This window comes from Daphnia pulex, chromosome 10, assembly GCF_021134715.1.
Source record: "Daphnia pulex isolate KAP4 chromosome 10, ASM2113471v1".
NCBI lineage: Eukaryota > Metazoa > Arthropoda > Branchiopoda > Diplostraca > Daphniidae > Daphnia > Daphnia pulex.
In genome coordinates, this window is record NC_060026.1 from 13,309,555 (window position 1) to 13,325,333 (window position 15,779).

Below are 15,779 nucleotides of genomic sequence, written 5' to 3' on the forward strand. Positions count from 1 at the left end.
TGGTTTCACTTGTTTTTATTTTTTAATCTTGTGATTTGTACTATTGTGAGTGGCGGGATATTTATTTATTTTTTTTTTTTTTGTGGGGATTCATTCATGAATTTAAAACTTTTTATAGCTCGGGTGTATCTTTATTTGGATTGGACCCTTGTAAGGTAATCTTCCAAATAAGGAAACTCCAACCGTGCTTTGCATATATTTAAAAAAGCCGAAATTTTTGAATGGACATTGATTTCGTGTCAATGAACTTCAACCGTTGCTGAAATATTGTGTCCGGCTGAGAGAGAAAAACAAACAATTGTAATCGAATTTTAATAGACGCTTAAAAGATTTAGCTGAATCCAATGGCAGGTGTTCGTTGGCGAAATGATCAACCAAATGCTATTCACTAGGTAATAAACTGATGTGTTAAAAACGGGTGTTGATTTGATTACCTCTGAATCTCGTAAAAACTAGGTGTTTTGTGGTGGTTAATTTCTAACGGCCGGTTTATTTATTCTCGGAATCGGAGACCCGATTCGTGTCCATTTTGCACATTGAATATTTTATTAGAAACTGTAGTAGTGTAGTGGTTGTAAAATAGCCTCTTAAAAAAGTGTTGCAACAACACAACCTGTGTTACTTTCAACCGGATAATTATTGGGATGTGTAACTTTTAATTTATCCGAGTCGTTCATCCGAAAATAGAAAAATCTTTTTGAGACTGTTGATGCGTATCGGACTTGCTCCGATGACTCATCTTCGTAAGAGATTCCTTCCGGCTCCATCACAGGTGAGGGGAGCCAGAAACTGAATACATTAAACGAAGAAAAGAAGGGCTGATGTATTTGTTTTAAACCAACCCATCGCATACACTGAAACCGTTTCAACCGATTACGGGAATCAAGTTGTTGAGATTTGGGTGTCAAATTAAGTTAAAAAATCCTTCAAATCCATTTTGTCAATATTCATTTTTTTTTCTCCTTTCGGAAACTGCAACAATAGCAACCCAGAGGCGATAGCTTTCATTTCGATGCCCTTTTTATTTTTACCTTTAAAATGTTTTTGTAAATCCCCCTCAAAAGCTGAATTCTCCCTAGAAACATTTGTGGAGAGGGGGGAGTTGGTGAGGGGATAAAAAGGAGACGCTCGACCGATCTCTTTGACCAATAGGCAAGCTTGGTTCAGAGGGTTGGAAGGTTTGGCTATTGTCTGGGATGTTCACCTATACAAGTCGACTGGAGAGGGGAGACTCAAAAAACAAGTTTTTACCTACAACAGTCTCAATCAGTTCCATTAGACCAACAGGTCGTCGTCCAAGTCAAGTTGAGATTTTTTCCCCCCTACTAACGCTCGCCGAGTTTTTAAAAATTTTTTAAAATGATTAAAGTGATTATTAAGCGGATTTAGTGCGGCTGGTGTTAAGTTTGGTCGACTGAACACGGTGTCATGACAAAATTGGAATTGAAACTCTGAAATCTTCTTGTCGACATGGCTCAAGCGATGGATAATAATATTCATCCGAAGATGGACATTCAAATGGGCACAGCTCTGGTGGGACCCATGGAATCTCGCAACGTTCCGTCCACCATCCACGTCCGCAACCTATGCCAAAACGGAAACAACCTGTAAGTCTCAACCTACCTGTCCTCATATTTTTACACCTGTAGTGCAAAGTTTTATTTTTAGATGATTGCGATAGAGTATTTATTGGAAATGCACACAAAATTACAGTGAATTTCACTTATTTTTTGAAGGTGAGAGGGAGGGAGGTCAATGAAGAAAATAGACAAATCAGGTCGAGTATTGTGTGGGGGGTGGAATAGCCCAAGGGGTTGGAAATGTACAGGTCCAGGGAAAACTATTTCTTGCAATGTCAGCCATGTTTGTCTAGATGTGTTGTTCACTTTGTGCTACCTGGGCTCCCTTAACAATGGGTGGGCTAGGAGTCGGGGGGTAGAATTTCTATTTTAATGGTAATAAATTGTGCCCTGTTGACATTTACTCATCCAACACCTGGGCTCCGAGAGTCGTAAAAACAAACCAAAACTTATTATGTCAATTTTTTTACCACGAATCATGATCAAGGATGGACCAGCAATATTATCCGCACAAATCGGAATCTCCAATGCCTTTGATACCGGGGCCTATCCAGACCCGAATCTGCTCATCGCCGGCGGGTCTGTCAACTGGCCGTCAACATTTATCATCCGCCGGAACCGAAGAAACTTTAACCGAATCAGAATCGTCCGGCTGGTTGGGCGGATTATTCGGCCGCATTCGTTCAGCGTTCCGGAATTGGGACAACCATGGCAATAAAGGTATGCAAACATTTCTGCCGATTATTAATGAATGAATGAATTAGTTAAAAAAAAAATTATTCGAATAATTTAGGTGACGAGTGGGATATTCCATTCGAAGCGCTCAGTGATCTCGAGCATTTAGCATCCGGCACTCAAGGTGTCGTCTACAAAGCCCGGATGCGTAGTGAAATTGTCGCCGTCAAAAAAGTCAACGATAAGAATGAGATTGAAATTCCGGCCCTTCGTCAACTCAATCATCCAAACATTGTCCGCTTCAAGTAACACAATTCAAATTCCAATGTCAATCAGCTTAACAATTATTTCTATTGAAAATAATAGGGGAGCGTGTAATGAAGCGCCTAATTATTGTTTGGTGATGGAATATTGTCCGAACGGAACGCTGTACGATTTTCTCCGGAGTGAAAACAAGTTGTCGCCCCAATTGACCTTCGACTGGGCCGTCGAGATCGCTGCCGGAATGCACTATCTCCACCAAAACAACATCATGCATCGTGACCTGAAAAGTCCAAAGTAAAATAGTAGACGGATGGGAAAAGAGTCAAGGATTCCGGAAATCACCCACATGTTTCTTATCTCTTCATCCGTATTGTTTTGTTTTCTCAGTATCTTGCTGGATGCCAACAACGTGGTGAAAATCACCGATTTTGGCACATGCCGGACATTCACCAATCAAAGCATCTTGATGACGGTCATTGGCACGTACGCCTGGATGGCGCCCGAAGTCATTTGCAAAGGAAAAAGTGGAAAAAAAGCCGACGTTTGGTAAACAAAAATCACAAATTTCATTATTATTTTCAAGTAGTTTTCTTGAATGTAATTGGATTGACAGGTCTTATGGCGTCGTTCTGTGGGAGCTCCTGACTAGGGAGACGCCCTATCGCGACAAAAATTACGGCGCCATCCTCTACGGTGTGGGCAGCAATCAGCTGCAGCTGCATCTTCCGCCAACCCTTCCGGCGGCCTTGCTCGACTTGATGGAAAAGTGCAGGGACAAGACTGCTCGCAAACGGCCCTCGTTTTTGGAGATTCTACGCCACCTATCCGACTGTTCGGCCGAACTGGTGGACCAGGAGCCGGTAAACTACGCCAATCTCCAATTGGAGTGGAAGAAGGAGATTTGCTCCTTCGCCACCTACCGCAGCAATCACCACTCGACCGTTTCGAGCGGCCAGGAACGGGAGACGATGGATGCCGTGTTCATCAACGAAGATAACAATCGAAACAACAACAACAACGATTACGTCGACGGTGGAAACTCTTTGGCGAATCGGCAGGCTCAAATCAAACACGTCGAAGACCTCCTAAAAGACAAGCTGATTGAGCTGGTGCAAAGTAAAGTCTACAACGAGGTCGTCTATTACATGGACGTTCTCAAAGAAATGAAACCTAAAAACAAAGAAATGTAAATATAATGAATTATTGATCAACATGATTTATTAACAATTTACTAAAAGATATTTTACCCATTTGCAGGAGGGCCAAACAGCGCAAACGAAGTTACAAGCGAAGTGTCGTCAGGAGTCGATCGGTGAAATCAATCAAGGAGCGATTGGAATCAGGACCAGCTCCTGGACGCCAAGAGGTCAAGGAAACGTGCCAACGGGAGGAAGAGGAGGAGACGTCGAATGAGTCCAGCTCCAGATCAATGGGGCCCACCCAATCCAGCTGGGAGACGTGCTCCGACGAGGAAGAGGAAATGAAAAGTTCGCCCGTCTCCCTGTCTCGCAAAAGGTTCGTTTTCATTCAGTAGGACCTTGTGTGATCTAAAAATATTTCCCTTTTTATAGACATTTATCATCCTCATTTATTATCTTCTGTTCTTTTTCAATCTCGTTTCGTGCGTATATATAGCTTTGGGCGGAATCCAATCCGGACGCGCAAACCTTTCAGGGATCGTCCCACTTCGCTCTACTCGCGAAATTCGCTCGACGAAAATCGCCTTTCACTTGTTTCGGTCAACGAAGATGACGGAGACGTGCCGGAAGTTTGAATTTTGGTTTTTATTTTTTATTTTTTAAAGTAATCCTATTATGCAAAACGTGACGCTGACATTTCTATTTGGAGGGGGAGGGGGGAGATGTACAGTTATTAACGCGTGATGCGCGTTGGTGGCTAATATTCACGTGGAACCAGTTTCTATAATATCTTCGTTGATATATTCTAACTGTTTATTTTTCCAGAAAAATGTTTGATTCCGGTTTTTTTTAGTGTGCTAAAAGAATATGTTTCTTTGTGAGGTGTTGCTCAAGGCGTTGGTTAATTTTATTTTTTAAAATTATTTGACTACTTTATTTTTTGAATTTCAATGAGTTGCATCATTCTTTTAATTCATTTCCTTTTTTATTATTATTTCGTATTATTATTATGCCCTTCCTAAATCGTAATTCGAGCCAACTTCGTCTGCATTGCCATGTCTTCGCCAACCATATTTGCCATATCTCAAATGCGCCATAACTTAAACTTTCAAAAGAAATACAACGACGTTATCTTTTATACTATACAACGTCCTCATCGAACCCGCTGTTACAAAACTTAAAATACTTGTGCGCAGTTTTAATTTTTTGTTATCGATCCTGCCAACCTGAGATATCAAACGCAAGTAGGTGGGAAGCAGTATTACAAGAGCTCAGCCGAAATCTAGATTGTCTGCGAGAAAACTTAATTACGCAATCCATCTTTTCTTTTTTTTTCTTCGAAACAACATCAGGAGATCTAGATAAGGAAACGGGCAAGGTGCCAACAAGCCTCTCGCCGCACACCAACCACCGTGATACACACCGTAGTATATATTGAATGAAACCTTGGGAGTCTGGGGCGTGAAATGAAAAGAAAGAAAAGATATAGAATAAATCCAGACACCCAAAAATATTTAGGACAACAACAGCAACAACAAAACTGCTTATGTTTTTACTATATGTTGTTGCTGGTGTGCGGCGTAACGAATCCATCATATTCAGCCAGTCTCCCCTACACATGAAAGTCAATGAAACAGGTATATATATGCTGTGCAGTTGTTGTTATCCCGAGTATTGATCAAATAAATATATCTGATCGAGACACATGAATAATGCATGGCCAATGTCGGACAAGGCGTTTGCTTTTCGCAAAAAGGATATATATTTCGAATGTGTTTAGCCACCAAATTTGGCGCTTAAAAAAACTTTCTAATTAATAAAAAAATAAATAAATGTAAATAAATTTGAGATTTTATTTCTGGACGTTCTAGATCAATATCTTTTTGTTTGACCTCTATTGAATTTATTCCGTTCGATTTAAGTTTGACGCGGTCACAGATGTTGGCTCTCGCAAAATGGCCGTGTAGATATATATACATTAGGAAACCGCCATCCGGATGCGAAACTTTGTTTGTTATATATTTTCTTAGATGCAAGTGTTCACGCTGCTTTTCCTTGAAAATGGCACACATATATAACACACACACACACACAGGCAGAGGAGAAGGTCACCTGTATTAACTTGCGTGTACACGCGTGAAGGGAGAATTTTTATTTATTTGGAAAACCGCAGAAACCAGGTGAATCGTGAAGGAAAATTTTAACGCTATACATTGCTGGCTATTGCTAGCTACCTGGTACAGTATATATGGATATTATCATGGTCATTCCAGGAATCGGAAGCCTCATTAAAAACGATCGTTTTCTCGACTTCTCTGGAACTCGTTGGCTGCTGCTGTTGCTGCTGCTTTTACAACAAAATAATCGATATTGCGATAATAATAACTGCTAATTGAGTTTTTCGGACGTAAAGTGTAGATAGAAATAGAAGGTTTGTGTGTGTGTGTGTGTGAAAAACCGCATTGTAGTAGAATTTGTTTTAATTGAGTTTCTACCGGGAAGATTTTCTCTTAGAGCGTCTCTTTGCGTGGGTTGTATAATGCACCTGGATGACTCATGCAACTTCCTATAGACTGGTATATACGCTCCAGGCGAAATAGAGAGCGAAGGGGGGGAAGGTGGACACATACCTTATGGAGAAGGGTCCCCTTCAAACAGGTACAACAAATTTCTCATTTTATCCACCCTTCTTCACTTAACCTTGATAGTTGTATGTATATACCTTCCTCATTTTTCTTATTGTTATCAATGTTTCAACGAGCGCGTCTCGTATATCTATTTCGAAAATAACATTTTCCAACCTGTCAAGCGATTTCTTCCACTCCGGCCCGTTATCTTTTTTTTTTCAAACGTCATCGCCCCAATTGGGGGATTCTGAGGTTCCAGCGAAATCCTTGAATCCAAAGAAAAATCTTTTCTCTCCACCCTTTTCATATATTTCTGTGAATAAATAGAACGAATGGATAATGTATAGATGTGAATTCACTCGTCGCCAGTTACCATAACCATTCGAAATCCTTGGGCGGTGTATAGTACAACACCACACAACAACAACAACAATCTTTAGAAAGAAAAAAAAAGAACTCGTTAACCGAGACAACATGTAGAGAGTTGTTGTTGTGTGTAAATCATTTGAATTCTCAATGTCAAACTGACATTGGCGACCTGGATTTATTCCATCCATCCGTCTGTTTATTTTTAAAAAATAATAAAATACAATTTTTAAAAGAGGATAAAGAAACTGGACATTAACCTCCAGACGGATGGAGCCGGATTTAGGAGGGGGGATTCTGCATTTCTTATTTGATATTTAAAAAAGAAATTTTTATTTTTTTCAAAGAAATGACAGGGTCTTTCACCCCCAGCAAACAATAAAACAAAAAAAAGTTCACCCTCCCTCCTTTGACGTACGTACACACCTCTCTTATTATTTTACCTTGGAGAAGAAAGAAAAAGAAAAATAGAATTTGAAACAAATGGAGGGCATCTGCGTAAGTACTTTCAGTCTGGACCAATCAGCGATCGGACACAGCAAATTCATGATCCCTGTGTTTTGACGTCATCAACACCATTCAATTGATAAGAAAAACAATATGGCTTGTGTGGGTGTAGAGATATATACATGTTTTATCTTTTTCCGAATGTGGAATGTCTCAATAAAATATAAGAGCTGAGCTCTATAGACTATCAGCCAGTTTGTGAAACCACTTCGTGAATCGTAATTATCCACTTTTTTGTGTCTGTGCTGGCGACAGTGTTTTATTTACAGTGCAGTGTCGACCGGTTTTTTTTTAAATTTATCTCATCCACCATCCGCTCACTTTTCCTGTGCAGTTTTTTTCCCATTATTATTATTATTTTATTTTTTTACCTGACCACCACGTCGAACGAATTAAAAAATAAAAGTGGGAGGAGCTATCGGGGGGTGGTGGCTAAAAGGTGTAGTAGTAGTACGCAGCAAGTGTGGAGTGGGAAAAGGCCTGGACTCTGGTTATTAGTCTGCTGCACGTTGGCCAGTCAAGTCGTGTCGAAAACTCGCTGTTGTGTGTGTCGTTCAAAGTTTGAAACAAGAAAAATAACCCAGCGCGTGTGTGAGTGGAATTTGAAACCAATCAAATTTCGCTCTAGTGACAACAAGCGAATAGAAAAACACGGACGAATCGGATTTTTGTTAATTATTTTCTTCCACGGAAATAAAAAAAAAAAAAATTCGTGCGTGTGTGACGCAAGATTTTGTTTTGTGTGTGTGCTATTTTTCGCCGGTGAACTTTTTGTTTCGGTTATCTTTCGACAAGATAACGGTATATAATCCCAGCGATAACCAGAGATAAATACATTCGATTGCTGGCCATGTCTTGATGAAAATTTCGAGACATTTTCTCCCGAACCCATAATAAGAAAAATAAGAAAGAGAGAGAAGAAAAGTGTGTATAGCAAATCGAATGCATCATCGCCGCCGTCAGCGCTCTCTGCCGGCTACTCCGCCGTATTGATCGGTCGGTCCTCCCGTCCATTTTCCCCCCTACGGCGGCCATTCAAAAAGGAGCCCCTTGGCGACTGCGCGCACAGCCTCTACTCGACCGTGGAACATGGTATACAACACAGACTCTTTAATCCGCCAGCAATAAGGAAAAAAGATACAAACCCCCGTGTGAAGTGAAAACGAAGGAAAGAAAAAATATTTTTTCCAGCCGTCATGGCTCAAGCGATGGATCTCAATTCGAATAACGTGACGGCGGAATTAACTCCAGTGGCGGCGCTGGAATCTCGCAACGCTCCATCGGCCATCCACGTCCGAAACCTGTGCCACAACAACAGCAGCAGCAGCCCCACCAATGCCAATCTCCAGTAAGTTTTGTGTCTTATTCCAAAAAAAATATGAAATTATCATTCGTCCTAATAATTTTCTCTGCCGAAAAGAAATTGAAACAACTGCGTTGACACTTGACATCATCGCCATTCTAATAAAACACACATATAGATAGATAGAGGGTCACGTGATGGACGCATTCCTATCCTAATGCAAATACAGCAGATGGTATCACATAGTTTGACATCAACAGACACACACACACTGCTGCTGCTGCCCACCTGTATTCTATTTTCTACATTGAAAAGAATAGAAAGGGGGGTGTGTGTTATATAGGAATCTGCGAGTCAATATGTATAGCGGGAGGGAGAGAGGCTTTTAACAGCGCTAAACGGCCAACAGTGGCGGCAGTCGTCGTTCACTTTTGGTTGTCACCAGTTCGTATTGAGTTCGCCATGTTGCTGATTTGTTGCGGCAGGAAAAGTCTTTCAGACGGGAGCACTTCCGGCTCATCCAACAACGCGGAACACCTAGTTCACGACAGCAGGTTCTAGCTAATAAGCGCCTATAGTTTTTTTTTTCCTTTTTCTTAGTAAAAACCCCAAAAATTCCTTTTCTCTTTTTACTTTGACGGGGAAATTCCTGTCGCCTTGAGCGATTTCAGAACAGAAAGAGAGCGTGTCCAAGTTCGTTCATATTTTTCCACCACCGAATATAAAAATCGAATTGCGAAATTAACCGTCCCGTCCAAGGTTAATTGGTGTATTGACTACACGACGAATTTTGTTTTGCATAGAAATTTAAAAAAAAATGGAGGCCAAGTAAACGACCGCTGGCAAAAGTTTGAAACATCGAAAAAAAGGGCCAGTTGAGTGGCCCAGTTGGTGTGACGTCGTCGCACAAAACAATTACTGACTTGGAAGCGAAAATATAAAAATCCCCAACGTGCAGACAGACGCACACGCCCAGTTGTGTATAGGTGAACGACTGCGTGTTTTTCCCCCAAACGGTTAACGTTCCCTTTTTTTTTAAATTTTCCCGAGGCCGAAAAATAAGTTTGGCGAAAAAAGGGAAAGGAATGATTTCGTAATAGTTTATGGTCATATACTAAATACACACCTTCTGGTTTTTATTTGTACAATGTCTCAATTGGTATTGACACTTGTCCAGGGTTTTCCCGTGACAATGTGTGTGACGTATAGTAGTACTTAATTGGTTAATGATTGGCGGAATTTGGTTTTTTTAAAAAAGGATGGCCTATCACACTTCGGCGGGAGTTTCAAATGCAACAATTCCGGCACCTATACAGACGCAAGTTTGTTCGTCGCCAGCCGGGCCGTCGGGTCAACAGAATTTGGCCGTCGTGACAGCCGCCGCCCATGATTTGACCGATTCACGCAGTGGATGGTTGGATGGCATTTTCGGCTGCTTCCGGCCCGTTTTTTGGAATTTGACAGCCAAAGCCAACAAAGGTAGATAATTATTATTGTTCAAAATGTGTGCCCATTTCGAAATATAGTTTGGTTGGTTTACCTGACAACATTTGAACGTATTAGACGAATGGGAGATTCCGTCTGAAGCGCTCCGTGAACTTGAATGGTTGGCATCCGGAGCTCAAGGTGCTGTTTACAAATGCCGGATGCGTAATGAGATCGTGGCCGTCAAACGGGTCAAAGATAAAAGAGAAGCCGATATCCGGCATCTCCGTCAACTGCACCATCCCAACATTATCCGCTTCAAGTAAATAAAGAGAAAATTTCCCCGTTATTATTATTAATTCCGGAATTTCTTGATAATCAATTTGTTTTATTCTTTTCAGGGGAGCGTGTACACAAGCGCCGAATTATTGTTTGGTGATGGAATATTGTCCAAACGGAACGTTGTACAATTTCTTACGCAACGACGAGAATAAATTGTCGCCCAGGCTGACCGTTGACTGGGCCGTTCAAATCGCTTCCGGAATGCACTACCTCCATCAACACAAAATCATCCACCGTGACCTGAAAAGTCCCAAGTACGTTTACATTATCTTTTTTTAAATCTACAATTCCGGCTAAAATTTTTTAATTTCATTATCTTTTAGTGTTCTACTAGCCGAGAACAATGTGGTTAAAATCAGCGATTTCGGCACGTGCCGGACGTGGAACGAAATCAGCGTCGAAATGTCCTTTATAGGAACATACGCCTGGATGGCGCCGGAAGTCATCCGCAAAGAACTCTGCTCTGAAAAGATGGATGTTTGGTAAGTTATTCTAATTATTTTAAAAAATTAATGAAATTAAAATTAACTGGAACATTTATTGGAATTGAAGGTCTTATGGCGTGGTTCTATGGGAATTGCTGACCAGTGAAAGTCCTTATCGTGACATTGATCAAGCTGCCATCATTTACGGCGTGGGCACCAACCGACTTCACTTGCCTCTTCCGCCTTCGGTTCCGGCGGGTTTCCTCCTCCTGATGCGGATGTGCTGGGACCCGAAACCGCGAAACCGGCCGTCGTTTTCTTCCATTTTGCTCCATCTGTCGATCGCTTCTGCCGATCTGGTGACTCAGGAACCGGAACACTACGCCGCCCAGCAATTCCAGTGGAAGAAGGAGGTGCGCTCTTGTCTCAAGAGCATCGGCCATTCCGCTTCGGCGGCTTCCAGCACTTGCAGCGCCACCACCCGCAGGGATCATCGCCGCCACCGCCAAGGCTCGTCTTCGGTGGATTCTTCCAACGACAACCTCAATCAAAACAACAACAACAACAGCAACAGTAGCAGCAGCGATAATAGCCGGCCACCGCAACAGCAGCGATTCGACGATTCCGGCGGCGACGATCAGCTGTTGAGGCGGCTGGCCGAAATGAAACACGTCAATGACATCCGCGCCCTCTACGAGGAGAAACTCGAACGAGTCAACTGCCTCTACGCCGAAGTGGCTTCCCTCAAAGCGATCCTGGAGGAACAAGCGAGAAACAAACCAAAGTAAAATTTAATCTTATCCTAATTCTATGAATTGATTAACTGGATGAATTCCATTTTTAAGGAGAGAGAAGACACGCAAGAGGAGCTACAAGAGGTGTCTGGTCCGACCGATTCAGGATCGGTTGATTGGAGCCAAACGATCGTATTCGACGTGTGTGGATAATAAGCCGCGCTCGGCCGTTTTCCTGGAAGTGGAGGAGAATTCCGTTCAGCCCGTCACGGTTTTGCGGCCGCTGCCCGGCAGCCAGTACCAACCGTCACCGCAGTTGGTCAGCAGCACCAAACGGCGCTCGTGTCGCGTCAAAGTTCTGTCGCATTCCCAGTCACTACACCGGCGATCCTGGAGCGTCGGAGGATCCAACGTCCACCAGACGATGATGAGACGGAGTGAGTCGCACCTCCGTCGGCTGGAACACATTTCCGAAAAGACGTCGACGCCGCCGGCGGCCCAGGAACGGGATTCACGGCCGCTGTCCTCATCTTCATCCTCTTCCCGTTCGTCTTCCGATCGCCGGAATTCGGCCGCTCTGGTCGACGCCGAGACGCAGACGATAGTCGAAGACGAGCTGGCGGAAGAGCCAACTTGTGTCGTTCGATCCGGCAGCCGGAGGAGTAAAGGCGACGGCCTGGAATCGCCCGCCATGATCCGTCTGAAACAAACGGGTGAAGAATCGAGCGACAGTGAACCGGAAGTCATCCAGGAAATTGAGGAGGAAACTTACAGATGGGAAAGGAAGCGCGGGCGAGCCAGCGGAAGTAGCCAACATCTTTCGCTGTGCGAATCGTCCAGTCAGAGTTTGAACGAGCCTCGCCAGCTGCAACATTTCGGTATCGGCAGGAGATACACGGTCGATATGAGCCAATACAAGTACAACGACGCTTGGACTCAACGAATCCAGCAGCCGTCCGTATTATTGGACGATGAAACTCATCATCGGTCAGCCCAGCCGGACAAAGGTACTATAACAACATTTGATTTGGTCAATTAAAATCAATTTTTAAATCACTTAATTTTGATATGATCAGCAAGCACATTGCCGGCCCGGATGAACGCCCTGACTCTCTCACGACATTCCAGTTGGGAAACGTGTTCCGAACAGGAGGAATCTAGTCTTCCGGCGACCCAAAATGACGGCAGCCTCCGTCGTCGGAGGTTTGTTCTTTAATAAGAAATCAACGTTTAAGTGGTTATTTTAAAGTTAAATGGTCATTGTTTTTTTAAAAAATAGTTTGGGACGAAATCCGATTCGTTCACGCAAGTCTTTCAAGGATCGCCCCACTTCCGTCTACTCTGGTAAATCATCCGGTTCCGTCGAAGAGAATCCCTCTTCGCTTCCAGTTGGCGAATTCCAGTCGGACGGCGGGTTCTATTACGATCTGGACGGCAACGTTCAATCGGAAGAACACGATACGACGCTAATGGATTCGTGCGGAAATATTCCGGCCGTCAGACAACAAGAGATTTCACGTCTCGATCTGGCCGGCGACCATTCGCATTCCTTCGCCTGAAAAAAAAAAAGAAATACAAAATTAATATAAATGTTGTGTAATTTTCACTTGACCGGAGACAAAATTATGTAATTGTGACAACGAACTTTCCTCCCGTCGTCGACTGTTTTAATTTTTTGTTTTATCTTAATATTATTCTGTCTGTTGTTGTATTGAGTAGAGATAAATCCGAGCCAATGTGTCAAGCTTATCTTGCCAGCCAATAATATTCCGTTGTATTGTCTTCACATTCCCATACCCACCGTTCGTATAACAGTACTTATTATATATTTGTCTAATAATGTATAAAAATCGATGATTGTTATTTTAGAATTGTGTTTATAAAAATAATGATAGAGATATGCGAAATGATGGCCGCGAGATGTTAAAGAATAGTTGAACGTATCGTTTAATTATAATCTGAGGCTCAAATGTATCCATTTGTTTTTGGGTGTGTCATTTGTGGAGTTGACCGAAGAAGCTGTTTTTCACTTTTGCTCAGCTAGTTTTTTAGAGTGAAATAATGTAGGAACTCGATGTGTACTTACACCCGCGCAGAGCTGTGATTTCAGTTGGTCATTCAAAAAATTCAAAACAGGCCTATTAAAACTCCACAAAGTACATAATAAAATTAATAATAATAATAATATACTTCATGTTAGTTTATTATATATTCCGTACATATATTTTTTTTAAGTTCAACGATCATTCCTGCCTTGTGTGTCTCAAAAAGTCTATACAAACAATAATAAACCTTGCCGTCAGGATCGTTAGTACACATAACAACACGAACCTTTGTTGACTTTTAGTTCTTGCCGAGCACGTATTTATTTCCTTGTTGAGTTGAGTTTGAGGAAATGGCTCGTTTAGAATTACCAAACAACGTTGACGTCATTATTTAATTCTTTTAAATTCCCATCCCCTTCACTACCTGCATCCTGCCGCCAGTTCGTTGTCAGATATGATGAGTGACATTCGATAGTCCACATCATCTTGACCAAAATGGCTATAGTCGCTCTTAGTGAAGAACAAGCTGATCTTTTGCTGGATATTAGGGAAGATACGGAACTTGAACTCAACAGTGCAGTTCAGAATTGCAATAATAATAACAGCAACAAACCTGTTGAAGGAAAAGGTGGGAAATTCAAATTGCGATCCGTCCTGTGCACGCATCAGTTCGCCCGATTGTTTCCTAGCAGGCATAGATGTTTTCTTCACGTGACAAGTTTCGTTCACATTTTGTTGGCTCTAGCCCTTCTCATTACCATTCCCAAGTATGTCCAGATCAGCAGCGGGGTTGGGGGTGACAATTTCAGTTCACTGTTTTTCGTCTTGGCCATCACAGCCACTGCCCTTGTCATTCTGATGGGATTGAGAAAGTTTTGGGACCCATCATTTAGTATTTTTAGTAGACTTGAAATTAGGAACATTCTGAGGGATGCACTTATTTTCACCATCAGTTTACTTGGCATCTCGTACTGTTGTGAGGTGGATCGAGTGCCTTGCCACCTTCAAGATGGTCTGTTTTTTCTCTGCATCCCTGTTTCGATAGTGTACATGTCCATCAAGAAAAAGAAAGGTATGTTATGCAAATCATAGCTAAATAATTCAGGTGAAGAATAATTCTTTTTTATTTTTCCAGAAAATGTCACGAAAAATACAAAACTAATTGGGATGTTGGCAGGATTCATGTCCCTTGTTTTCATGGGTACAGTACCAATGTTGGCTTACAGGTAAAACAAAAAATTAAATATAACTGAATCATGTTTTAATCCTTGTCCACCTCAGGTTTTCTTGTAGAGGCCAAGACATGAGTATTGATGAGAATGAAAATACTGAGCTAGAAGGATCTGTTTGGATATTGGCATATGTGATGTTCATAGGATTTTTCTCTTGTTGCATGTGTGATTTTTGGTCTTGCATCCAAGATCATGAAGATTCATCTAGGTTGGTTAATTCTATCATTTTACACCCTCATTGCTTATTAACATTTTGTTGCTTTAATTTTATTCAGGAGAAGTTTTGAGTGGACCTCTTGGTTTCATTTATTTTCATTTGTTGCACTTATTTGTCTTTTCTGGACCAACATCCTTCCAACTATTGGAATGGCTGATGGAATTGATGACTTTGCTGCCAAATTGTCCAGTGTATGGAACTGCCACTTTACTAGCAATTGCCTCACAGTTTCAAAACTGGGATTCCTTGTATCTGCATTATGGTTACTCTTTCTTTACATGTCTAACCTGCTAGTCTACCGTTTTCAGTCCAATCCTGTTTATGTGATATGCAATGCATGTCTCGCCATACCTTTGCTATCTGTGTTCTACAGTTTATTTATGTTTGACCAGACATTTGGAATTCAAGTCAAGATCAGTCTGAGTCTTGGTTGTCTGATTACCATGGTTACTTTTCCTATTGCGTGTGTAGTATTGAGTTGTTACCATAGTGCATCAATTGTGTTTAACCTTTTAGATAGTTTTGATATCTATTAAGTATTACCAATACTGTATTATCATGCTGTGTTATCAGTGCAACATTAAACAAATGAATTGAATTACCACAATAGGTGTATTCTTGGAACAATTTTTTTTACATTACAAACTACTCTCCCCCAAGTAGACATAAGTTGATTTAGGCTTCTACATAACAGAGAAAAATAGTTTTTTTTAGTAGAACTCAAAGAAAATAACTAGTAAATGAATATCTTACTCTGGGCAGCAACAGCTTTACCATCCTTCCACATTGTTGGCTTGGCATTAACCGCTTCTCTCTTGAGTGCTTCGACTCTCAAGGCAGGTTTCAATGCTCTCCTCGTCAATTTGGCTGAGATTGCCGAATACTGGATGTAGCTATA

At 41.7% G+C, this 15,779-nt stretch overlaps 2 protein-coding genes across 3 annotated transcripts; both read left to right on the top strand.

Annotated features, from left to right (window-relative positions):
- The first annotated feature begins 633 nt into the window (after positions 1-633).
- Positions 634-4,820, top strand: LOC124203626 (mitogen-activated protein kinase kinase kinase 13-like). The gene is made up of 8 exons (XM_046600344.1): positions 634-1,607; positions 2,068-2,300; positions 2,374-2,560; positions 2,622-2,813; positions 2,907-3,065; positions 3,133-3,705; positions 3,777-4,034; positions 4,155-4,820. Exons 1-8 carry the CDS (start codon positions 1,471-1,473, stop codon positions 4,291-4,293), a joined length of 1,878 nt encoding a protein of 625 aa, XP_046456300.1. The 5' UTR covers positions 634-1,470; the 3' UTR covers positions 4,294-4,820.
- Positions 4,821-7,336: 2,516 nt separating this feature from the next.
- LOC124203627 (mitogen-activated protein kinase kinase kinase kinase 4-like) lies at positions 7,337-15,488 on the top strand. 2 transcript variants are annotated; one of them, XM_046600345.1, is made up of 12 exons: positions 7,337-8,506; positions 9,720-9,940; positions 10,025-10,208; positions 10,288-10,482; positions 10,552-10,710; positions 10,781-11,437; positions 11,499-12,394; positions 12,464-12,590; positions 12,667-14,504; positions 14,568-14,658; positions 14,714-14,872; positions 14,940-15,488. In XM_046600345.1, the coding sequence occupies exons 1-9, from the start codon at positions 8,355-8,357 to the stop codon at positions 12,944-12,946; spliced, it is 2,871 nt and encodes a 956-aa protein (XP_046456301.1). In that variant the 5' UTR covers positions 7,337-8,354; the 3' UTR covers positions 12,947-14,504; positions 14,568-14,658; positions 14,714-14,872; positions 14,940-15,488. The 2 variants fall into 2 exon arrangements, with proteins under 2 accessions (XP_046456301.1, XP_046456302.1); XM_046600346.1 differs by lacking the exon at positions 7,337-8,506 and adding an exon at positions 8,625-9,015.
- The last annotated feature ends 291 nt before the right edge of the window (positions 15,489-15,779 follow it).